At 44.5% G+C, this 25,128-nt stretch overlaps 1 protein-coding gene across 1 annotated transcript; it reads left to right on the top strand.

Moving 5' to 3' along the window:
- Nucleotides 1-803: 803 nt before the first annotated feature.
- LOC311243446 (E3 ubiquitin-protein ligase TRIM35-like) lies at nt 804-6,615 on the top strand (the record flags this gene model as incomplete). The annotated part of the gene is made up of 5 exons (XM_084332679.1): nt 804-1,169; nt 3,398-3,628; nt 3,929-3,951; nt 5,952-6,274; nt 6,401-6,615. The coding sequence occupies 5 exons, from the start codon at nt 804-806 to the stop codon at nt 6,613-6,615; spliced, it is 1,158 nt and encodes a 385-aa protein (XP_084188805.1).
- Nucleotides 6,616-25,128: the final 18,513 nt, after the last annotated feature.

The raw sequence follows: 25,128 nt of genomic DNA, 5'->3' as shown, positions 1-25,128 counted from the left end.
ATATTTTCGATGGGATTCGAACTCGCCAGCAAACAAGCCATAGGATCCACAGCCATGTGTCCTTGCCAATTGAGCTATTGCTAGATACTGAATAAGGGGCGGTGACTTATATATATTGAGCTCCGCTCGTGTCGAACCAAGGCGGGATCTCATGCGCATGCGCGGGCACCTCGCGCGAGCACGCCGGCGCACGCACGCACCTGAGCGAGCACGCCGCCGCCGGTGCACACACGGTAGCATTTGTCTGAAAAGAAGGGCGCTTTACCGCACTAGCGTGCGGTGACGAATGCGGAAGCATTTTTGCACTGCTTGCTTGGCATTAACGTACAGGCTGCCAGGTCAGTGTGCATCTTGAAACAGTGCTGAGCAGTACTGAACCGATAGACTAAACAGCATAGATTTTCGGCTTTCCAGTGTGGAAGAATCTTCATGTGTCGAGTCGGCGGTGATTTGGAGACTGGGAAAAACAGTTTTCTTACCTTGTAGTAGTAACGTGAATATTTAGGAAAATAGCTTTGGGACCACTTCTGTAAAGAAAGACTTCGCTGTGGAAGAGAAATAAACCATTTGGATATCTTTGTTTTACACTGGAGCGGCTGTGGACATTATTTGTCTTTATCAACGAACGTACTACTCACGAGTAAGCAACTTTAACCAGTAGAGTGGAACGTCGGCCCTCATAACTAGTGATCAAACAGTGACTTCAACCAGCTGCTGACTGAATCTAAGTAAGTTTATAACAAAAGTTAAAGTAAACTTCACAGAGCTTTCCAGAGGAGGAGGGAGTGTTACTGAGAGACAAAATGGCTTCGTCTCATTGTGAAGAGGATCTGTCTTGTCCCGTGTGCCGTGACATCTACACAGATCCTGTCATCTTGTTGTGTAGCCACAGCTTCTGTAAAGCCTGTCTGCATCAATACTGGAGAGACAGAGAAGACAAGGACTGTCCACTTTGTAGGGAAGTCTCTTCAATGTTAGATCCTCCTCGTAACTTGGCTTTGAAGAACCTGTGTGAGGCCTTCAGGGAGAGAAGCCAGGGAGCTCCAGCAGGTTCTGAAGTGCTCTGCAGTCTGCACAAACTCCAGCTCATCTGTGTGGTGTGTCCGTCCTCCAGAAAACGCAAGAGACACAACTGCTGCCACATAGAGGAAGCTTCGGAGGATCACAAGGTATGGCAAAATCATTATTATATTAATTTATTCAATCTTTAATTATACTCAATAAATACACAGAGTAAACATTGTTGTCACATTGTTAATGAATACAGAAACATTAGACAATCAGAACAATTAGATGGGATTAGATTTAGACACTGATGTTGGAGTTGATTTATTTTTGTCCACAACGTAGGAGGTGTGAGAGTCAATGTCAGTGTGGGAGTCAATGTCAGTGTGGGAGTCAATGTCAGCATGGGAGTCAATGTCAGCATGGGAGTCAATGTCAGTGTGGGAGTCAATGTCAGTGTGGGAGTCAATGTCAGCATGGGAGTCAATGTCAGCATGGGAGTCAATGTCAGTGTGGGAGTCAATGTCAGTGTGGGAGTCAATGTCAGTGTGGGAGTCAATGTCAGTGTGGGAGTCAATGTCAGCGTGGGAGTCCATGTCAGTGTGGGCGTCAATGTCAGCGTGGGATTCAATCTCAGTGTGGGAGTCCATGTCAGTGTGGGAGTCAATGTCAGTGTGGGAGTCCATGTCAGTGTGGGAGTCAATGTCAGTGTGGGAGTCCATGTCAGTGTGGGAGTCAATGTCAGTGTGGGGGTCCATGTCAGTGTGGGAGTCCATGTCAGTGTGATAGTCCATGTCAGTGTGGGAGTCAATGTCAGTGTGGGAGTCAATGTCAGTGTGGGAGTCAATGTCAGTGTGGGAGTCAATGTCAGTGTGGGAGTCAATGTCAGTGTGGGAGTCAATGTCAGTGTGGGAGTCCAGGGTGGCCTGGGTGGCAAACGTACTCCAGTCCGTGAGTTGAAACCGGTGCTGCAGCACAGAGTCCTCAGACTTGCATCTTTCAAGTGAAATACATCATGAATGAATGAATGAATGAATGAATGAATGAATGAATGAATGAATGAATGAATGAATTCCATTGCAGAAGCAGCTCCAGGCTCCACTGAAGACCTTACGTGACAAGCTACAGGCCTTTAAAGAAATCAAACGAACATGCGTCCGCACAGCAGAACACGTAAAGGTACAAATATTCTGTATTAATGATAAATGATTTACTGTAAGGTTTCAGCTGCACTCAACCTGCACACAGTAAAAATAAGTCCCCTATTCTACATTTGTAGTCCATTGTGGGAGAGACATGATTTTTAACCCCCCTACTGTATATTTCAGTTAGTTAGATAGTAAATTATAACACTACCTTATGCATACTGCACCTTATTTGACACTGTGAATGCTGTATAGTGAAACTGAACCATGGTCTGTGTGATTGCCATGAAATGCAACAGCATTGCTTGGTCTCTGTGAAATATCTGTCTATGACCTCGTTGTATTTAAAAGCCTCTAGGCTGTTGTTTTATACATTGTAGATAATAAATAGCACAATCTCTCTCTCTCTCTCTCTCTCTCTCTCTCTCTCTCTCTCTCTCTCTCTCTCTCTCTCTCTCTCTTTCTCTGTCTCTCTCTCTCTCTCTCTCTCGTTCCGAGACTCGTGCGGCGTTATGACTTGTCATAAGTGAATTGTATATAGAAACAACTCACCAAAGAGGGCGGCTACGTGGCGTAGTGGGCAAGGCGCTCGCCACAAATGACGGAGACACTGGGCTTGCCTGTTCGAGCCCAGCGCTCCACATTGCTTTCAGTTTAGCTGGTCGTTCATACTAATACACATTGGCCGTATTAGGGGGAGGGAAACTGATGGGTGGGGATCGGGCGTTGTGGACAGCGACTCCTACAGGTCGGTTGGTGCGCCTGCGCAGTAGAATCAGGAAGTGTCAGGGGCAGCGTGAGCCTCCCACGCGTTACTCCTCGCCACTGAGAGATCGAGCTGCGCAGGTGAAAAGATGCGACTGCTGTTACCTCAAGTACCGGAGGGGACTTGTGCTATGTATGACTTAGTCCACATTGCAGCCGGCTTGTGGGAGGCAAGAAACGGCGTCCGTGACAGGGGAGGGTTGAATTGGATGATACGAAATTGGGATGGGAGAAAATATAGAAAATGGGAGAAAAAGTGGATAAAAAAAAAGAAACAACTCACCAAAATTTACTTGCACAACTGATTTTTTTTTTAAATCTACAACCTTACAGCCACTGACCACGCCCCACAAATGTGTCCCCTCCACTATTGAAAACAAAATTATGCCCTTGCCCCCCCCCATCCCCCATGCTGCTATGATGCCTGAATTTCCCCAAGGGGATCAATAAAAGAATATCTTATCTTATCTTATAATCTCCAGGTCCAGGCCCTTCACACAGAGAAGCAGATTGAGGAGGAGTTTAAGAAGCTTCTCCAGTTTCTCCACGAGGAAAAGGAGGCCAGGGTAGCTGCACTGAAGGAGGAAGAGGAGCAGAAGAGCCAGACGATGAAGGAGAAGATTGAGGAGCTGGACAGAGAGATGTCAACCCTTTCAGACACAATCAGAGCCATAGAGCAGGAGCTGAACGCTGAACACGTCTCCTTCCTGCAGGTCAGGACTGGTCTCTCTTCAGTTCATAGGGAATGATGCTGAGGATGTTTAGTACACTGTAAAAACTGGGATTGGGGTTCATTCATATTTATTAAATAAGTATTAGTAACCTATACATAATAAAAAAGACTATGTGCTGTTTGAAATAGAATTGAGCTGAATTCAATGCATTTGAACCATTTATGAATTGCATTTTACACAGTTTTAGTTGAATACAATGAGCTGATAGTTTAAAAGTGACCAGATGACGCTCAGTTTTTACAGTGTAGTGTTTAACTTGATCTGTCTTTACCTCCATAGAACTACAAGACCACACTGAAAAGGTAAGTGATTTACCTCTCTTTTTGTCCCTCTCTTTCTCTCTCTCATCTCTATCTCTTTCTATCTCTCTTTTTCTCAATTTCTCTCTCTTTTTTTCTATCTTTCTCCTTTCTCTCTCTCTCCTTTCTCTCTGACTCTTTCCCTGACTGCCCCCATGTTAACCCTTTCACCGCCGCACTACCAAAACGGTTAACCCTTTCACTGCGACAATACACAGAATGTTAACCCTTTCACTGCCACACGACAGCCGGTTAACCCTTTCACTGCCACACGATAGAAGGTTAACCCTTTACTATCACACAACTATCACCACGGCCGTGGGTGGGTGCGCGACTCGCGGGCGGGAAGCGAAGTTCTTTTTCCGCTCCGGTTGGATTCAGAGGCGTGCGCCACACGCATTTTCACAGAAATACACTCAATATCTGCATTATTACCACACATATAGATGTTGTTCAACCAGCTAATGTGTCTGTATCTTTCCCAATACAAATAAACCATATTACTATACTTTTTCAGGAGTACATCACACTGATCATCATTCAAAAATTCATTCTAACATTCTAATTAATGAGATAATGGAAAATGGACACTGGCACCGGAAATCTTTATTTAAATTTTTTTATCTTCAAACGGGGACTGACTTCAACTTCAACTTCAAATTACTTTATTTTCCTTTGGGAACTTCATTTGTGCTTCAGTGGTTGAAAGACAAACATACAGTCACAATACATAGACACTCACCACTATAAAAATAGTTAAAACTACAGTAAAAAGACCACTATATAAAAAAACACCAACTACATTAAAACTACAGTACTTAAAGCATGATATATTAAAATCCATGTGGAGCAGTTCTATATGTATATAAATAATAAATAATAGTAGGCATTTACAGCTGTTCCAATGTAAATCCGTGCGCTTCCGCTCTGAAATCGGACTCGTGTGGACGGCCATGTTCTCGCACGAAACCCACGCGCGCCCCTCTCTCTCTCTGACTCTCTCTCTCGCTCTCTCTCTCTCTCTCTCTCTCTCTCTCTCTCTCTCTCTCTCTCTCTCTCTCTCTCTCTCTCTCTCTCTCTTTGCTGTCTGTCTCTCTCTCTCCCTCTCTCTCTCTCTGTCTGTCTCTCTCGCTCTCTCTCTCTCTTTTGCTATCTCCCTGTCTGTCTCTCTCTCTCATTCTCTCATTTGCTCTCTTTCTTTTGCTCTCTCTGTCTGTCTCTCTCTCTCACCCTCTCTCTGTCTGTCTCTCTCTCTTTTGCTCTCTCTCTGTCTCTCTCTATCTCTGTCTCTCTCTCTCTTTTGCTCTCTCTGTCTGTCTCTCTCTCCCTCTGTCTCTCTCTCTCCCTCTCTCTCTCGCATTCTCTCGTTTGCTCACTCTCTCCCTCCCTATCTCTGTCTCTCTCTCCCTCTCATTTGCTCTCTCTCTCACTCTCTCTCTGTCTGTCTCTCTCTCTCTTTTGCTTTCTCTCTGTCTCTCTCTCTCTCACTCTCTCTCTCTCTCATTATCTCGTTTGCTCTCTCTATCTCCCTTTATCTGTCTCTCTCTCTCTCTCTTTCTCTCTCTCTCCATCTCTCTGTCTCTCTCTCTCTCTCTCTCTCTCTCTCTCTCTCTCTCTCTCTCTCTCTCATTATCTCGTTTGCTCTCTCTATCTCCCTTTATCTGTCTCTCTCTCTCTCTCTTTCTCTCTCTCTCTCCATCTCTCTGTCTCTCTCTCTCTCTCTCTCTCTCTCTCTCTCTCTCTCTCTCTGTGTATGTATGTATGTATGTATGTATGTATGTATGTATGTATGTATGTATGTATGTATGTATGTATGTATGTATGTATGTATGTATGTATGTATGTATGTATGTGTATTTATTGATTGAGTGGAAATTATTGTATTAGAAACATGATGGAGAAGAGATGGAATACAGTTATTTTTATGGAAATCAATATCTCTCTCTTCTCTGCGGCTCTGAAGCTAAGCCCACAGCAGGACTGACTCTTGAATGTTCTTCCAGAGCTCAGTGCAACCTGCCTCGTCCACAGCTGGTCTCAGGAGCGCTGATAGACGAGGCCAAACACCTGGGCAACCTGACCTTCTCTGTCTGGGAGAAGATGAAGGAAAGGGTCAAGTTCACTCCTGTCACTCTGGACCCAAACACTGCATCACCCTGGTCTTCTATATCTGATGATCTGACCAGTGTGAGACACACAGACACACAGCAGCAGCTCCCTGACAACCCAGAGAGGAGCATTAAGTATCTCATTGTTCTGGGTTCTGAGAGCTTCAGCTCAGGACAACACAGCTGGGAGGTGGAGGTGGGAGACCATCCTCACTGGGGTATAGGTGTAGCTAAAGAGTCATTTGACAGGAAGAGAGAGGGGCTAAAGATATCACCACAACATGGTATCTGGGCTCTACGTTATTATAGAGGTAAGTACTCTAATGGTCGGGTGTTCCTCACAGTGAAGAGGAGCCCCCAGAGGATCAGAGTACAGCTGGACTATAACAGGGGGAGGCTGACCTTCTACGACCGTGAAGACATGACTCACATCTGCACTCATAAACACACCTTCACTGAGAAACTCTACCCATACTTCAGTATAGGACCGACTGGTGATGCCAAACACCCTGATATAAACATCTGCCCATCAGAGGTGTCTCTCACTGAGTCACTGTGATATAGTCATGACAGTGAGGTGTGTGTGTGTGTGTGTGTGTGTGTGTGTGTGTGTGTGTGTGTGTGTGTGTGTGTGTGTGTGTGTGTGTGTGTGTGTGTGTGTGTGTGTCTATATGTATGTGTGTGTGTGTGTGTGTGTGTGTGTGTGTGTTAAGGCTGAGCCCGAACGTTCGAACGTTCGAACGTTCGTTCGTTAAGCTGACATTCGGACTTTAATTAATGGGTTCGAACGTTCGGTGAAAAAAAATAAAGCAGGCGCAACGACGGTGAGGCGATGTGAAGCGGCGCGTCCCCCGAGTCGCTCGGCTCAACCAGTATGGTCTGCCGGGCTGTTGCTGGATACTCAACCAGAGCTAGGAAGAGGCTGGCTAGCTGTCTTCCATGCTGTTGATTATAGCTGTTGCTTTGTCTGCTGATCAAGGGAGTACTGCACTGGCTCCTATATCTGGAACCTCGTTATTCCTCGTTGACCCAGACTTTGTACCCGAACATTCCTCTACCCCTGCCGGCCTTACACCCGGAGGGAACCCCCCAGTGTCTCCAGCTGGTACTAGTGTGCCCTATGTAATTGCTATACCACAGGTGGCGTCAGCTTAGACCCATCCTAGTATTCATACTATTCTCATTGACTTACGCTCTTGACTGACTTTGCGCATGTTCTTCGCCATACAAGCGTGAGCCTAATTCTCAATCTGTAACCTAACGTTGCTTAATAATAATAAATACCCTCCAAATAGTACTTTATGTGTCAATGCCGTATTCTTGTGTGGGTGTTCACCATATATATTCATGTACTGTATGGCCAGTAATTAAAGTACATAACTAGTAGTGGTTTAATATATCATACTCTTTAATACAGTCAGGGAATTGTACCCCTCAGTTACAAGAGAGGTGAGGTCACTTCACCTGGTTATATACTAGAGAGGTGAGGTCACTACACCTGGTTATATACTAGAGAGGTGAGGTCACTACACCTGGTTATATACTAGAGAGGTGAGGTCACTTCACCTGGTTATATACTAGAGAGGTGAGGTCACTTCACCTGGTTATATACTAGAGAGGTGAGGTCACTACACCTGGTTATATAATAGAGAGGTGAGGTCACTACACCTGGTTATATACTAGAGAGGTGAGGTCACTACACCTGGTTATATACTAGAGAGGTGGGCGTGGCTAGGTGAATGGTAGGTGCATGAAAAGTTCTTTCAACAAACGCCCACAGGCGCAAGCATAGTCCAATAGGCGAAGCAAGACGCTTTGCCAGTAATGACATAACTAGGATTATAACCTTTGATATACAGCAGTGGAGGCTGCTGACCAAATTTTTAGGTGAAGCACAAATTATTATATTATATATTAAATTATATTTTTTAAACATCCCCAACACTGCAACACCCGCATTCCTCCCAGGTGTCAGGCTCCTCATTCGCTTCCATTAATTTTGGGGACGTACAGTATACAGTGGCTCGGCGGCCCCTGATCAAACCAAGCAGACCATGTACAGTATACAGTGGCTCGGCGGCCCCTGATCAAACCAAGCAGACCATGTACAGTATACAGTGGCTCGGTTGCCCCTGATCAAACCAAGCAGACCATGTACAGTATACAGTGGCTCGGCGGCCCCTGATCAAACCAACAGACCATGTACAGTATACAGTGGCTCGGCGGCCCCTGATCAAACCAAGCAGACCATGTACAGTATACAGTGGCTCGGCGGCCCCTGATCAAACCAACAGACCATGTACAGTATACAGTGGCTCGGCGGCCCCTGATCAAACCAAGCAGACCATGTACAGTATACAGTGGCTCGGCGGCCCCTGATCAAACCAAACAGACCATGTACAGTATACAGTGGCTCGGCGGCCCCTGATCAAACCAAGCAGACCATGTACAGTATACAGTGGCTCGGCGGCCCCTGATCAAACCAAGCAGACCATGTACAGTATACAGTGGCTCGGCGGCCCCTGATCAAACCAAGCAGACCATGTACAGTATACAGTGGCTCGGCGGCCCGATCAAACCAAGCAGACCATGTACAGTATACAGTGGCTCGGCGGCCCGATCAAACCAAGCAGACCATGTACAGTATACAGTGGCTCGGCGGCCCCTGATCAAACCAACAGACCATGTACAGTATGGCTCTGGCCCATCAAAAAATAACACAGTATGCTATGACTGGCCCCTGTAAATGTCCTAACACAACCCCCTCAATGTACAGTAAATGACCAAGTATGGTTGTCAATATTCCAATGTACAGTTTTGTTTGTACAGTTGTACAGTGTATGTCCCCCACCCCCACCTCCAATGTACAGTCCCCCCCACCCCACCTACCCAACCTCCTCCAATGTACAGTTTCTACGTCAAAAGTATATACTCCCTTTTCTGGACTATTTTTATATCACAAACAGTACTGTATTTGCAAGTCTGGTACATGTCATAAATGTATAGATGTAGCAGTACTGTCTATCTGTATGTCATGTATGTCATATATGTTATGATGAATTGAAAATGGGGAACCCTGATGTAAACAAGACGAAAGTCTTTCTCTGGTCTGCATCCCCTTAACAATTGTATGTATTGAGCTGTACTGTACTGTACCCATTCTGCAATCTGTTAATAAAGTTTTACAATTCAATTCAATTCAATTCACGGCAGAATGTGTAGACAATAGACAGACAGTGAAAACAAAGTTCTCCTCCCAAGTCCTGTGGGTATTGTCTCCTCAACGTTTCTGCAGCTGAGCGAATTGCAGTTCTGCTCAATGAATGAATCCGAGAGGAATCCAAATGTCCCCTCTAACTAGTGCTATATGCTTCATTGCGTCATTAATAAAGTTTTCAATCAATCAAACAATGCCGTTTGTTTAGACATTCACAAGACTTGCATAACGTTACAACTGCACAGCGGCAGTTTCAACAACATTATTATTGTCCCTTACCTTAGATGAGCCGCGCCTGCTGCATATATCCCACAACGTCATCTTTTCCATTCATTCATTCCAGATAGGGCCATGGAGAGGCATTGTTGTTATTGATATCATCTTCATCAATGCCATCAGCCCTGTTTAGACATTCACAAGACTTGCGTAACGTTAGCTAGCAAGCAAGCTAGTCGACAATTGCAACGCTATCTACAGTACTAGAGAATTCAAAGTGCCCGCGAGGCGATGACGTTGTTGTTGTTGTTGTGACGTTTAGCTTTTATCGCAGGTGTATATATATATCATCAAACGATGCACAATAACTTCATGAACAATAACAAAACACTCCACCCTGGGCCTGATAGCTGCGGTGGTAGCCCTTTAGCTACATTAGCTCCAACAAGCTATCTTCTTAAACTGAGATAAAAATTATTTTGAAAACAAGCTCGCTGCAGAGCCACAGTACGGCACAAGAGAAACCATTATCTGATTGGGCCACAAGGCTGTCAATCATGCTAGCTGCAGAGCCACAGAACAGCAAAAGATAAACCATTAGCTGATTGGTGGATTGAATGATTGACAGCCTTGTTATCCATTCAATGGCAAGAGTTTAACTGCACAGACCGTGCTTAGATGAAGTTAATAGCCTATTTTGATTCGCTATTATTTATTATTTATTTAACCCTGGTCAACCTGTGAAGATATTCTACACGAATAATTACTGCAGTGCAGGCCTGCTCAGAGCGGTCAATTTTGGCCATTTTTGAAGAAAAAAAAATTCACTGGCATTTTTTTTACAGAGGAAAACATTTATAATAAAAAGAAAATTATAATAATAATAATAATAAAAAAAATATATACATATATATATATATAGGTATATGTAAATTAATAATAATTATGAATTATGAGTGAATTTGTATTTCACGTGTTGTCATAGAGAAACCTCCACTGATATACAGGTGATAAACATCAGTGTTTCTACACTCCTCATCGAACGACACCCGCCTGCTCCAGATAAAACCCACAGCTCGTACTGAAGGAGTAGGACTAGCTTTAGACAAACACAGGAAGGACTAGTGTAGAGGAGCCAAAGCTATATATTGTAGTGCTGAGAGACGGGAGTCTGAGGCGATGTCCTGAAGTCGAAGGTAACTCCTTTAATATTCATCAGCACAACTACAAGATACAATACATTACTAGAAGTTTCTACTATGACATCATCACTAACGTTCCAGAATGTCTACTATGACATCATCACGAACGGTCCAGAATGATTGGGCAAAACTAAGGTTCTAGAATGTTCTGCCATACTATGACATCATCACCAACGTTCCAAAATGGCTACTATGACATCATCACGAACGTTCCAGAATGATCGGGCAGAACTAAGGTTCTAGAATGTTCTGCCATGACATCATCACAAACGTTCCAGACTGTTCGGGCGGCACTAATGTTCTAGAATGTTCCTAACATGGGTGAATTATGTACCATTACAATCACTACAATATTTAGGTTATGGTATATTATATATGAATGTGTATGTTTATTTTTATATCCTTACATTGAAACAGCATTAGGAATGTTGATTGGATTTAGATAAAGTCATTGAACCGTCTTATTTGTCATAATAGAACATTCTAGAACATTTGTGATGTCACAGTAGGATGTCATAATAGACCATTCTAGAACATTGGTGAAGTTTCATAGCCAAACGTTCTAGAACATTGGTGATGTCATCGTATGATGTCATGACCGAACCTTCTAGAACGTTTGTGTATCTATATATATTCAGCAATTCTCACTGCCAGGTCAGTGTGCATCTTGAAACAGTGCTGAGCAGTACTGAACCGATAGACTAAACAGCATAGATTTTCGGCTTTCCAGTGTGGAAGAATCTTCATGTGTCGAGTCGGCGGTGATTTGGAGACTGGGAAAAACAGTTTTCTTACCTTGTAGTAGTAACGTGAATATTTAGGAAAATAGCTTTGGGACCACTTCTGTAAAAAAAGACTTCACTGTGGAAGAGAAATAAACCATTTGGATATCTTTGTTTTACACTGGAGCGGCTGTGGACATTATTTGTCTTTATCAACGAACGTACTACTCACGAGTAAGCAACTTTAACCAGTAGAGTGGAACGTCGGCCCTCATAACTAGTGATCAAACAGTGACTTCAACCAGCTGCTGACTGAATCTAAGTAAGTTTATAACAAAAGTTAAAGTAAACTTCAGGGAGCTTTCCAGAGGAGGGAGTGTTACTGAGAGACAAAATGGCTTCGTCTCATTGTGAAGAGGATCTGTCTTGTCCCGTGTGCCGTGACATCTACACAGATCCTGTCATCTTGTTGTGTAGCCACAGCTTCTGTAAAGCCTGTCTGCAACAATACTGGAGAGACAGAGAAGACAAGGACTGTCCACTTTGTAGGGAAGTCTCTTCAATGTTAGATCCTCCTCGTAACTTGGCGTTGAAGAACCTGTGTGAGGCCTTCAGGGAGAGAAGCCAGGGAGCTCCAGCAGGTTCTGAGGTGCTCTGCAGTCTGCACAGACTCCAGCTCATCTGTGTGGTGTGTCCGTCCTCCAGAAAACGCAAGAGACACAACTGCTGCCACATAGAGGAAGCTTCGGAGGATCACAAGGTATGGCAAAATCATTATTATATTAATTTATTCAATCTTTAATTATACTCAATAAATACACAGAGTAAACATTGTTGTCACATTGTTAATGAATACAGAAACATTAGACAATCAGAACAATTAGATGGGATTAGATTTAGACACTGATGTTGGAGTTGATTTATTTTTGTCCAGTGTGGGAGTCAATGTCAGCATGGGAGTCAATGTCAGTGTGGGAGTCAATGTCAGCGTGGGAGTCCATGTCAGTGTGGGCGTCAATGTCAGCGTGGGATTCAATGTCAGTGTGGGAGTCCATGTCAGTGTGGGAGTCAATGTCAGTGTGGGAGTCAATGTCAGTGTGGGAGTCCATGTCAGTGTGGGAGTCAATGTCAGTGTGGGAGTCCATGTCAGTGTGGGAGTCCATGTCAGTGTGGGAGTCAATGTCAGTGTGGGAGTCAATGTCAGTGTGGGAGTCAATGTCAGTGTGGGAGTCCATGTCAGTGTGGGAGTCAATGTCAGTGTGGGAGTCCATGTCAGTGTGGGAGTCAATGTCAGTGTGGGAGTCAATGTCAGTGTGGGAGTCAATGTCAGTGTGGGAGTCCATGTCAGTCAGACTTTTAATTCCGAATTATAACTTCGGAATCAAATCATTCGGATGTAAAAAAAAATCATGCAAGTTTACATGTCAAATCTTAATTCCGACAAGGTGTTTACATGAAAGTCACTGTCTAATCGGGAGTTTTCGAGTCATCGTAAGGTTTGGGGCTGGGAAGGCTTCTGATTGGGTAAACGTAAACAGGATGTTAACGTCATTACGTTTACCAGAAGTAAACAAACAGCTGCGACCGGTATTCTCAGCTACTGTGCTAGCGTACCAAACAACATTAACCAGACTCTCGGTGTGTCTATTCTGCTAACGTTAAAGGCCTCTAAATGCTACAGCAACTTCAAAGCAACTGCACCACAACATCGACAAAGCAAAGGTGTTGCAGGCCTTTATGCTTCTGCAACATCGACGCACAGCCTATGTAACATTGTACCCCGTATGTAGCAACCCATTGATAACAAGCAGACAAATAAGCATAATTTTTACTTCCGGGCGGGGGGTTTCAAAATAAAAGAGCGACGTCTAAAAGCACCGTAAATACGTTTATTTACAATATCTAACGTTACACGAACCTAAACTAATCTAAAGTTAGTTTAGGTTCGTGTTAACGTTAGATAATGTACAAAATAAACCTATTTACGGTGCTTTTAGACGTCGCTCTTTTATTTTGAAATCCCCCGACGGAAGTATTATAGTGTCTGTTGCTAGCAGCTTAACTTTTGCCGGCCGGTTCTGTGCTTTTTCTAGCTAACGTATCATCATTAGTTTCCAAAGGAGAGGAGAGAAAGACCGCGGCTCACATGCAGCTCAAACTACCTGTTGGAATAAATTAATTGATTGATGTTTAACTTGTCCCTGTGTGTGTCCAGTCATTTCGACTAGCAAACGTTGTATCTAACGTTACCTCAGGATACCATTGTATTTAGTTGGTTAGCTATGTAGCTATTTTGTGGATAGCATTTTGTATAGCATCAATACTAGCTGGCTGGCTACAGCTTTATTTACTAAATTATGGAGGCTTTTTAATCATCAAGGTAAGAGAGGATTTGTCATGATCAACTGAAGGCGTATGCTATGGAACAATATGTGCCCCTGTTCGCGATCATCTATGTGTACTGTAGCCTATGCGCGATCATGCGCAGAAAGACCGGGGGGAACTAATTCCGAAAAAGCGTTTACATGGACAGAAAAAGCTTTAATTCGGAATGATAAACGGAATAAACCGGCCACTTACATCGGAATGGATTTTATTTCGGAATGGCCATTTTCATTCGGAATTAAGTATTTTCAGATGTTTACATGATAACTTTAAATAGGATTTAACGTTAATTCCGAATGAAAGGGGGAATAAACTGTCCATGTAAACGCAGCGAGTGTAGGAGTCAATGTCAGTGTGGGAGTCCATGTCAGTGTGGGAGTCAATGTCAGTGTGGGAGTCAATGTCAGTGTGGGAGTCAATGTCAGTGTGGGAGTCAATGTCAGTGTGGGAGTCAATGTCATTGTGGGAGTCCATGTCAGTGTGGGAGTCAATGTCAGTGTGGGAGTCCATGGTTCCCTCGTACCTAAGTGTGCTTCTGTGCACAAAGCAATATAAGTATGCCCTTCGTTCTCAAGCTGTTCTAACACTGGAAGTTCCCCATATGAGAACTGAATTGGGAAAAAGGGCTTTTAAATATGCTGCTCCTTCATCTTGGAACAAGATACAGGAGGACCTAAAATTACCAGGACTGGTCACCCTCGGAGAATTCAAAGCCATTTTAAAATCCTACGAACTCAGTTCCCTTGGTCAGTGCAACTGTGTTTGATCATTTGCCTGTTTGATAACTTGCCTGAAATTGGAGCTTGATGTAAATGTTTTATCTGTATTTTATTGTGATGTTCTTTTTTATGTTGAAACTTTCTGCTGCCTTGCTTGGCCAGATCGCTCTTGAAAAAGAGATTTTAATCTCAATGATGCTTATCTGGTTAAATAAAGGATTTGATTGATTGATTGATGTCAGTGTGGGAGTCAATGTCAGTGTGGGAGTCCATGTCAGTGTGGGAGTCAATGTCAGTGTGGGAGTCAATGTCAGTGTGGGAGTCCATGTCAGTGTGGGAGTCAATGTCAGTGTGGGAGTCAATGTCAGTGTGGGAGTCAATGTCAGTGTGGGAGTCAATGTCAGTGTGGGGGTCCATGTCAGTGTGGGAGTCAATGTCAGTGTGGGAGTCAATGTCAGTGTGGGAGTCAATGTCAGTGTGGGAGTCCATGTCAGTGTGGGAGTCCTGGGTGGCCTGGGTGGCAAACGTACTCCAGTCTGTGAGTTGAAACCGGTGCTGCAGCACAGAGTCCTCAGACTTGCATCTTTCAAGTGAAATGCATCATGAATGAATGAATGAATGAATGAATGAATGAATGAATGAATGAATGAATGAATGAATGAATGAATGAATGAATGAATGAATTCCATTGCAGAAGCAGCTCCAGGCTCCACTGAAGACCTTACGTGACAAGCTACAGGCCTTTAAAGAAATCAAACGAACATGCGTCCGCACAGCAGAACACGTAAAGGTACAAATATTCTGTATTAATGATAAATGATTTACTGTAAGGTTTCAGCTGCACTCAACCTGCACACAGTAAAAATAAGTGCCCTATTGTACATTTGTAGTCCATTGTGGGAGAGACATGATTTTTAACCCCCCTACTGTATATTTCAGTTAGTTAGATAGTAAATTATAACACTACCTTATGCATACTGCACCTTATGTGACACTGTGAATGCTGTATAGTGAAACTGAACGATGGTCTGTGTGATTGACATGAAATGCAACAGCATTGCTTGGTCTCTGTGAAATATCTGTCTATGACCTCGTTGTATTTAAAAGCCTCTAGGCTGTTTTTTTTTTTTTTTTATCAAATTTTTTATTATTATTCACATGAAACAAGACAACACATTAACCACAATCACAATACATAGAACTTCACAAGAAAATAACAAAAACAATAATAATAATACAGACTAACAATTATACAGACAAGAGAAAAGAAAACAGAGTTCAACCTTCTAAATTTAATTCCAAGGGTACTATCTAATAAATGGTCTTTCCCAGTGTTCAGCCCCGATTCCCGGCCGTGTGACCCTATATTAATAAAACGTACATCTCCAATCCACCACAAGGACCATTTTTTGAGAACACGACCCGAAAACAGAGCAATGAACCTTCATGAAAAAACAAAAACCTGTAGAGGTGTTCCATAGACTCACAGAGACCGTGTAAAAGTGGCCAAACAGTGAAGAAATAGCTAATAAGCTGCCCCCCCATAATATCCCCAGCTAAACTCAAGATGACAAGACAAAAGACAAGACAGACAAAAACATTTCCTCCTCCCCTTCCCAAGAGACCGCCGGACTCACCCGAACACGCACCTCAACCCCGCTCAGCCGCACACTGCGGTCTTTACCTTCTCAGCTGCTGCGAACCACAGGTCAATTCCAGCCTGCCCTACCCCAATCACCCGGGCTGTGGATATCTCAAGATAAATCACATCCAATAGAGTTAGGGACCAGTTAATCATTGTAAGCTTCTCAGGCTCCTTCCATCTCATTGCTATCAGCTTCTTCGCTGCCGTGACGCCCGCTAGGACAACCCTTTTCAGTTGTACGGAAGCGGGTAGTGTCGTTATATCGTTCAGGAGTAGCGTAACAGCTGTGAATGGGATAGTTAAGCCACACAGATCTGAAAGTTTGTCCGTTATTGACCTCCAGAAGCGGGCCACTGGTGGGCAATCCCAATACATATGCATATAAGTGCCCGTGGCCTTCTGAGAGCACAAAGTGCACCGAGAGTCGGTTATCAGTCCCATAGCATATAGCTTCCTAGGTGTAAGATAGGTCCTATGAATATAATTAAAATTAATTTGCTGGTGATTGGGGTTGCGGGAAGATAATGCCACATTTGCCCAAACATCATCCCAGTCAAACTCGGGGTCCAACTCCGGGATATCCACACGCCAGATTGTATCCAATGATACATTTTTATACGTGGATTGAATTAAGAGCGTATAAAAGTCGGAGACAAACCCTCTGAATGTCGTCCTGTCCACTATGAGCCTGAGGAAGGGGTGTGGGTGCAAGGCTTGAGCCCACGGTACGCCATGCGCCCTCAGTGCTGACCTTAGTTGAAGGTAAAGAAAGAAGGACTCGCCGGGAAGATCATAAAATTCTCTTAAGTCCTGAAACGCACGGAGGCCGTTCTTATCATAAATATCCTCCAGAGTATGCACTCCCCTCCTTTGCCATTGAGGAATATTAACCGGCTTGTGTCCAACAAGTAATTGCTGGTTATTAAAAATTGGAGAGTCCAGGTGCCAAGGGCATTTAACCCCACACGACCTCTGTACATTACGCCACGTTTGGATCACGTGAGTTATGATCGGTCCATACCTCAGCCGGCATTTCGAAATAGAGACAGTGGAGTACACTACATCCTGCAATCTTAGCGGAGATACCGCCGCCGCTTCTAAGGAGCGCCACGATACAGCCTCTACAGGGTCTAGCCAGCACATCAGAGGTCTCAGTGAAAAGGACCAGAAATAAAGTTTAAAATCAGGGATTGCGAGGCCCCCATCTTGTTTTCTACGTTGAGTAGTAGCCCTTTTGATTCTCTGGCGTTTGTTATTCCAGATAAACTTAGATACCATCGATTGTACCTTGCGCCAGTGGTCTATTGGAGGGGGCAGGGGGAGCATTGAGCTAATAAAATTTATCCTAGGCAGGATGTTCATTTTGATTATGGAAGCCCGGGCTTGTAAGGAGTTAGGAAAAGACGACCACCTGTCTAGATCCTGGCGTATTTTATCATAAGTACCCGTGAAGTTGTACTTAGTAGTTTGGTTCAGCGTGGGGAATATCTCTATGCCCAAGTATTTAAAATGTTCTACTATGGGGATATCAGCTGGTAGTCGTACCGCCTTGGCCAGTTCATTAAGAGGTAGGCAGGCTGATTTGTTCCAGTTAATCTTAAAACCTGACAATTTACCAAAGTCGTCGATTATCCTCAATAATTTTGTGGCCGACCGGGAGGGGTCGTCCATGAAAATCAGCAGGTCATCCGCATAGAGAGCAATTTTGTGTGGAGTATTGTTGACCATTATGGGGACGATGTCCTCCGATTGCCTAATAAATTGGGCCAAAGGTTCGAGGGAAAGCGCGAACAGTCCCGGGCTCAGAGGGCAACCCTGTCTAGAAGATCTGGAGACTGGAAAGAGTGTGGAACAGTTTTTGCCTGTCAGTATCATCGCAGACAGCGAGGCATACAGGACTTTAATCATATGAATAAAACTCTTTCCAAGACCCATGACCTCAAGTACCTTCCACAGGTATGACCACTCAAGTCTGTCAAACGCCTTCATGGCATCCAAAGACAGAACTGTGGATGGAGTTGTATTGTCTTTACTGTTATCGATTACATGCAACAGCCTCCTAAGATTATCTGCAGCCAGACGCCCCGGGATAAAACCAGTTTGATCGCAGTGTACCAATACAGACATAAATCTCTGCAGGTGACGGGCCAGCACCTTGGCAAACACCTTTAAATCGGCCCCGAGAAGACTCAAGGGTCTATAGCTACCACAATCATTGGGATCTTTGTCCTTCTTGAGAAGTAAAGAAATCAACGCCATATTGACATCTCTTGAGAACTCCCCTTGTTCGATAGCGTAATTGATCATATCGAGCATCAATGGACCCAGTTGGTCCCAGAAAGCTAAATACACTTCGGGTGGAATACCATCCCAGCCTGGTGCCTTACCCCTCTGCATTTCAACAATCGTCTCCCTCAATTCTACGAGAGTAATCGGTCTCCCCAGTTCCTTGGCCTCTTCCTCAGAAATGTGGGGTATCTCAAGCCCGCCAATGAACGATTCAAATTTAGAGTCATCAAGATTACCCTCTGAGCTATATAACTGTGAGTAAAACTCTTTAAAAGTGTCATTGATCTTTTTCGAATCAGTAGTGACTGCACCCTGGCTCGTCCTAATCGAGGGGATATCCGAGAAATGATCATTTGAGCGTATTTTCATTGCCAATAGATGGCTAGGTCTGGAGCCGTGAAAATAGTAATTTTGTCTTGTCCTATGTATCAAGAACTCAGACTGTTGTTTAAGTATGGAGTTTATTTCTTTTTTGACTATCTTACGTTGTGTGTTTAGTCATTCATTATAGTTAGTTTGCAAGGATGCGTATAGGTCCGCATATAATGATTCCAGTCCTTCTAGCTTTTTTGACCGGGATTTTCGCAAATTGGAGGCAAATAGTGTGACATGACCCCTGATGAATCCTTTCAATGCGTTCCACAGGACCCTAGGGTCTTCTACTGTGCCAACGTTGATCTGCAAAAATTCAGCTAGTTTACTCCTGAACTCAGAACAGAAGTCATCGTTCTTTAGCAAGGTCGAATTAAAACGCCATCTGGGAGCTCTTGCGGAGAGCCTGCCAAAGGTTGCCGTAAGGAAAATCCCCTTGTGGTCTGAGAGAGCCAAGGGAACCAATGAGACATCGAAACTATCAAACATATTAGGGGACGCGAATGCATAGTCAATTCGAGAGAAGCTTTTGTGTCTGGCTGACAGGTGAGAGTAATCTTTGAGGGTGGGGTTGCATAAGCGCCAAAGGTCTGTGAGCCCTGTGTCTTTGGCCCACATCCTAAGGGCCTTAGAGGCCCGTTTTTGGTCGCTCGTTTCAGAGGGCCCGGACCTATCCATCTCCGCATCCCAGCACGCATTAAAATCGCCACCCACAATGAGAGCGTATCCATTAAGTTCCAACATATTCTTCGTGATTGTATTATAGAACGCTGAATCAAATGTGTAAGGAGCATACAATGCTATTATAGCCATCTTCCTATGCAAGAATTCAACTTTTGCTATAGTAATCCTTCCCTCCGTGTCCGACCATACATCCAAGATTTTGATATCAAGGTTACGTCTTGTAACTATGGCTACTCCTTTCGTCTTATCATCGGCTGAGGATGAGGAGATAACGTGATATTGCCGATTTGCCAGTCTTGACACGTCACCTACCAATAAATGCGTCTCACTAAGGAGAGCAAGGTCAATATTTCTCCTCTTCAATAGCCAAAGGACACTGGCACGCTTGTGTGGGGCGTTAAGCCCTCCTGCGTTCCAAATTAAAATATTCAATTTAGCCATGGTCGAGCTTGTATAAATGCGTAGAGAACATACCAGTGCAGCCAGGCTGAGTACAGAGGTGCTGATCCCGGCGGGCCCGGACGGTCAATCCCAGGAGTTCAGAGGAGGAACAATTACACACAACAGTACATAAAACACATAAAAATACCACCCCAGCTACAACCCCCCCTCCTTCTACTCTAAACCCTAACCCACCCGTCCTATTATAAGGCCCCCTATACCCACTCTCCAATCCCCATCCTATGCCCCATCCACTGAGGATGGTCATCTTCCTATCACTTCCCACTAGAGACATGGATCAATAAGACTCTCCCCACTCCAACCCCCCTCTAGATAAACCCCTGAGTAAACCCCCACTAGTCCAATAACACAAATAATAATAAAATAAAATTCAATAAAGATATCGGTCGAAACCCACCTGAGCCCTGGCCCCAACATGAGACAACCATAATGGTAAAAATAGCCATTATTAAATAATAACTCCACATCAAACCTGCAGCCATCTATTTCCGAATCTGCCCTTCAACGTCGCATTGTTATAGCCCAAAAGGGTATAGGAAAATTCAAAACAAAATTAAAGCATCCCAGCCGATAGTCTAAGGCAGGATCGGGTCACAGGTTAATTGTGCAAAATTGTGTGAACAATGTCAATTAAACAATGACAAAAAAAAGGAAGGGAAAAAAGGGGTTATGGTCAAAGTGCACCCCTTTAGCTGTCCCTCTGATCAGGCACAACGGCTGAAATGACATAACCTATGTAAGAATAGAATTAAACACATTCATTAATTAATCCGGGGATGGTAATAGGCAACACCTGACACCACCTGTTATCAAACATTGTTTCAATAAAGATATCGGTCGGAGCAGTTAGTCCAAGGTAGGATCGAATCACAGTTAAATTGCTCATTCAAATGCCATTAAAACAGCGACAATAATTATTATATAATTACTCAGCATCAACCCTGTAACCATCTACCCTGGAGTCTGCATATTAACAACTGCCAGAAGACGTTTTTAGGCGTCCTTCCCCGCCATGCTCAAGGTGCCGAAGACGCTGTAACTCGTCTTTGATATCAATATTTAAAAAATCTGTGATCGGATTCATATTTCCCATCCGCTGGCCTGAGACCCACCAAAAAGCCCCACCGAACCCTCCAGCGGTTCAAGAGCGCCATCTGGTGGCCGATCGGCGCAATCGCCCAACAGGAAGCCACTTGGACGATGTGCTATTCACCCACACCACTTCCGGGCACTCGGTACATGTCCCGGGACTCGAGCTCGTCACAACACACAGCGATCCGTTGCCAATAACTCGATAAACAACATGATTTGGACGTATATACCATTATACAACCTGAAAATGGTTCATCTGGATAAACATCCCATAATCGAAAACGGTCTACACCACGCTGATCGTCCAACGGCGCGAGGAAGATACGGTAAGATTCAGCGTTATTTTTTAACGTGTTCGATATAAACTGCTCTGATGAACATGTGACCCACACTAGATGAATGATATAACGCTGCCCACGGAATTATAAACGATCCCCCGCCCATCCGGTCAACATCAGATGATACGTAGAAACTTCTAGAAGTACGTCCAATTGAATTTTTTTATATCGTGCCGATTGCCATCAAACTGTATTTCATCATCAATATAATGCATTTGGGGCTATAGATCACGTTCTGGAGAAAGCTGCAGAAAGAGATGAAAACATACTTATACATTAGACCATATTTTACTATGAATATGTGAATGAAAAAGTTTAACGTTGCTACACAATGAACAATACATATAGGACTTTGAATGGGCCCTAATAATGGCAATCTAGCAATAGGATTTAAAAGGTTATAGCCCTGCAAAGAAGGGGAACTTATCCATAGACAAATAGAGCTGGCAACAGATGGTATATCATGAATTTAACCTCCGGCAGCCAAAGTGTTAATGTCGCAACGTTATAGCATAAATGGATCACGGAAAATTCAAAACAAAATTAAGGCAAAACAGCAGTTAGTCCAAGGTAGAATCGGATCACATTTAAATCGCGCATACAGATGACATAAAAACAGCGACAATAAGAAAGAAAAAAGAAAGGAAAAGAGGGACATGGCTAAAGTGCAAGCCATATAACCATATAGCCATGAAGTGCAAGCCATACCCGACCCAACCTGTTATCATATATTGTATATGCATATTCAACCGACCTTGGCTTCTACTATGGATCCCAGAGCTCAAAACAACCTGGATATAAAAATAAAAGCATACCAGAAGTTAGTTAGGGATTCGATCACTCTTGAATTGTGCAAACCAATGTCCCTTTGAACAGCAACAGCGACCAAAATACGTAACCATTAACGGGACTCGAATGTCTCAGCGCAGACTATAGACGAAGCCCGCTGGCTAGCCCGAGGCTAGCGCGTAAGCTAGTGATGAATCCGGATAGCACGTTAGCCTATTATGTACATTGTTCAGCTAGCTCGTTAGCTTCCAAAGAGGCGATACACAAGTACGACCATGAGGTCAGCTTTAGCAAGTAACAGAAGTCATTGGGAAGCCCCGCTAGTTGGATGGGCATTGGGCAGTTAGCATGTCTGGGCATAGCCGGCCTAATCAATGTGTATAGGCCCAAACCGCCAAGTCACTCACCCGCCATAGATATCAAGCAACAGACTCGGGTATCTCCGCGAGATATTCCTTCGCTTTAGCCAACGACCAAAACAAACGCTGACCACCGACCTTCTCCAACACAGATAATTTCGCGGGAGCGAATAACGTGGGCCTCAGGCCTAGTTTCCATAGCTTAGTCAGGACCACCTTGTATTCACCTCTCTGTGCCTGAACCTCCGGTGTAAAGTCCTCGAAAATGGCCACTTTGTGATCGCCAAGCCTCAGATTACCCCTTCTGGTACGAGCTGACCGCATGATGAGTTCTCTCTGCTGGAGTCTGTTCAGCTTGACTATGATGGGCCTCGGCTCTTTGTTCACGCCGGGAGAAAACCTGCCCGCTCTGTAGGCCGATTCACAGACAGGAGGCGAAGGGAGGACGTCCGTCCCTAGTATTTTCTGCAGCAGTTCGGGCACGGTCTCAGAGAGACGGCCTTCACCGCTGGTCTCCGGTACTCCAACAATCCTGACGTTGTGGCGTCTATCCCGGGACTGCATCTCCTCCATTGCCGACTGTAGTTTGTTGACTTCAGCCTGCCTAGCCAGCAGGGCGGATTCGAGACCCGCCATCTTCTCGCACTGTAATGATACCTCCGTCGTTAGCATGGCTAGTTCGTTAGCATTAGCCGAGGAGACAGCGTGTATCGTCTCCATCCTGTCTGTCAGCGGTACTACCGCCAGCCGTATTTCTTCTGATATCTCACGACGGAGGCTGACACAAAAATCCGCCAACACTTTCTTCTGTGCTTCAGCGATGCGTGTCTCAGAGTCTGCGTGTAGCTTGGTCATGACCAAGAGCACAGCTTCGCTTAACTCCCCGACAACGGGCGACGGTGTGGCCAGGCCGGGTGGTGATGGTCTGCTGGTTGTGGCGCATGGTTTCATGGCTCTGGTTTCCACCCCCGTCATCGTAGAAAGTCGAAAAAAGTCGATGAATGTATACTAAACACGACGACCTAGCAAACAGATAAAAAACAAATAAAAATAAAATAAAGACTAATGGGGAGAAACGTATATTCAGCACGGTAGAAGGGAGCTCATGTGAAACACGTCTACTCCATGATCGCTCAGCTCCGCCCCCCCTCTAGGCTGTTGTTTTATACATTGTAGATAATAAATAGCACAATCTCTCTTTCTCTGTCTCTCTCTCTCTCTCGTTCAGAGACTCATGCGGCGTTATGACTTGTCATAAGTGAATTGTATATAGAAACAACTCACCAAAGAGGGCGGCTACGTGGCGTAGTGGGCAAGGCGCTCGCCACGAATGACGGAGACGCTGGGCTTGCCTGTTCGAGCCCAGCGCTCCACATTGCTTTCAGTTTAGCTGGCCGTCCGTACTAATACACATTGGCCGTATTAGGGGGAGGGAAACTGACGGGTGGGGATCGGGCGTTGTGGACAGCGACTCCTACAGGTCGGTTGGTGCGCCTGCGCAGTAGAATCAGGAAGTGTCGGGGGCAGCGTGAGCCTCCCACGCGTTACTCCTCGCCACTGAGAGATCGAGCTGCGCAGGTGAAAAGATGCGACTGCTGTTACCTCAAGTACCGGAGGGGACTTGTGCTATGTATGACTTAGTCCACATTGCAGCCGGCTTGTGGGAGGCAAGAAACAGCGTTCGTGACAGGGGAGGGTTGAATTGGATGATACGAAATTGGGATGGGAGAAAATATAGAAAATGGGAGAAAAAGTGGATAAAAAAAAAGAAACAACTCACCAAAATTTACTTGCACAACTGATTTTTTTTTTTAAATCTACAACCTTACAGCCACTGACCACGCCCCACAAATGTGTCCCCTCCACCATTGAAAACAAAATTATGCCCTTGTCCCCCCCCCCCCCCCCCCCCCATCCCCCATGCTGCTATGATGCCTGAATTTCCCCAAGGGGATCAATAAAAGAATATCTTATCTTATCTTATAATCTCCAGGTCCAGGCCCTTCACACAGAGAAGCAGATTGAGGAGGAGTTTAAGAAGCTTCTCCAGTTTCTCCACGAGGAAAAGGAGGCCAGGGTAGCTGCACTGAAGGAGGAAGAGGAGCAGAAGAGCCAGACGATGAAGGAGAAGATTGAGGAGCTGGACAGAGAGATGTCAACCCTTTCAGACACAATCAGAGCCATAGAGCAGGAGCTGAACGCTGAACACGTCTCCTTCCTGCAGGTCAGGACTGGTCTCTCTTCAGTTCATAGGGAATGATGCTGAGGATGTTTAGTACACTGTAAAAACTGGGATTGGGGTTCATTCATATTTATTAAATAAGTATTAGTAACCTATACATAATAAAAAAGACTATGTGCTGTTTGAAATAGAATTGAGCTGAATTCAATGCATTTGAACTAGGGCTGGGCGATATGACGATATTATATAAATATCGGGTACAGTTCATTAACGATACACTTTTTTTAACGTATTGTGGATATCGTGATGTTTTGCCCAAGAGGATTGTGTCGCGTCAATCTGGTCCACACCCGTTCAAACTTTTGAACAACGCCGCCCCCACACACACACTACTGCATC

This window comes from Notolepis coatsorum (assembly GCF_963971535.1).
Source record: "Notolepis coatsorum genome assembly, chromosome: 17".
In the NCBI taxonomy this organism is placed as follows: domain Eukaryota; kingdom Metazoa; phylum Chordata; class Actinopteri; order Aulopiformes; family Paralepididae; genus Notolepis; species Notolepis coatsorum.
The sequence above is the reverse complement of the archived record's forward strand: the minus strand, read 5'-3'. Positions and strand labels throughout refer to the sequence as shown.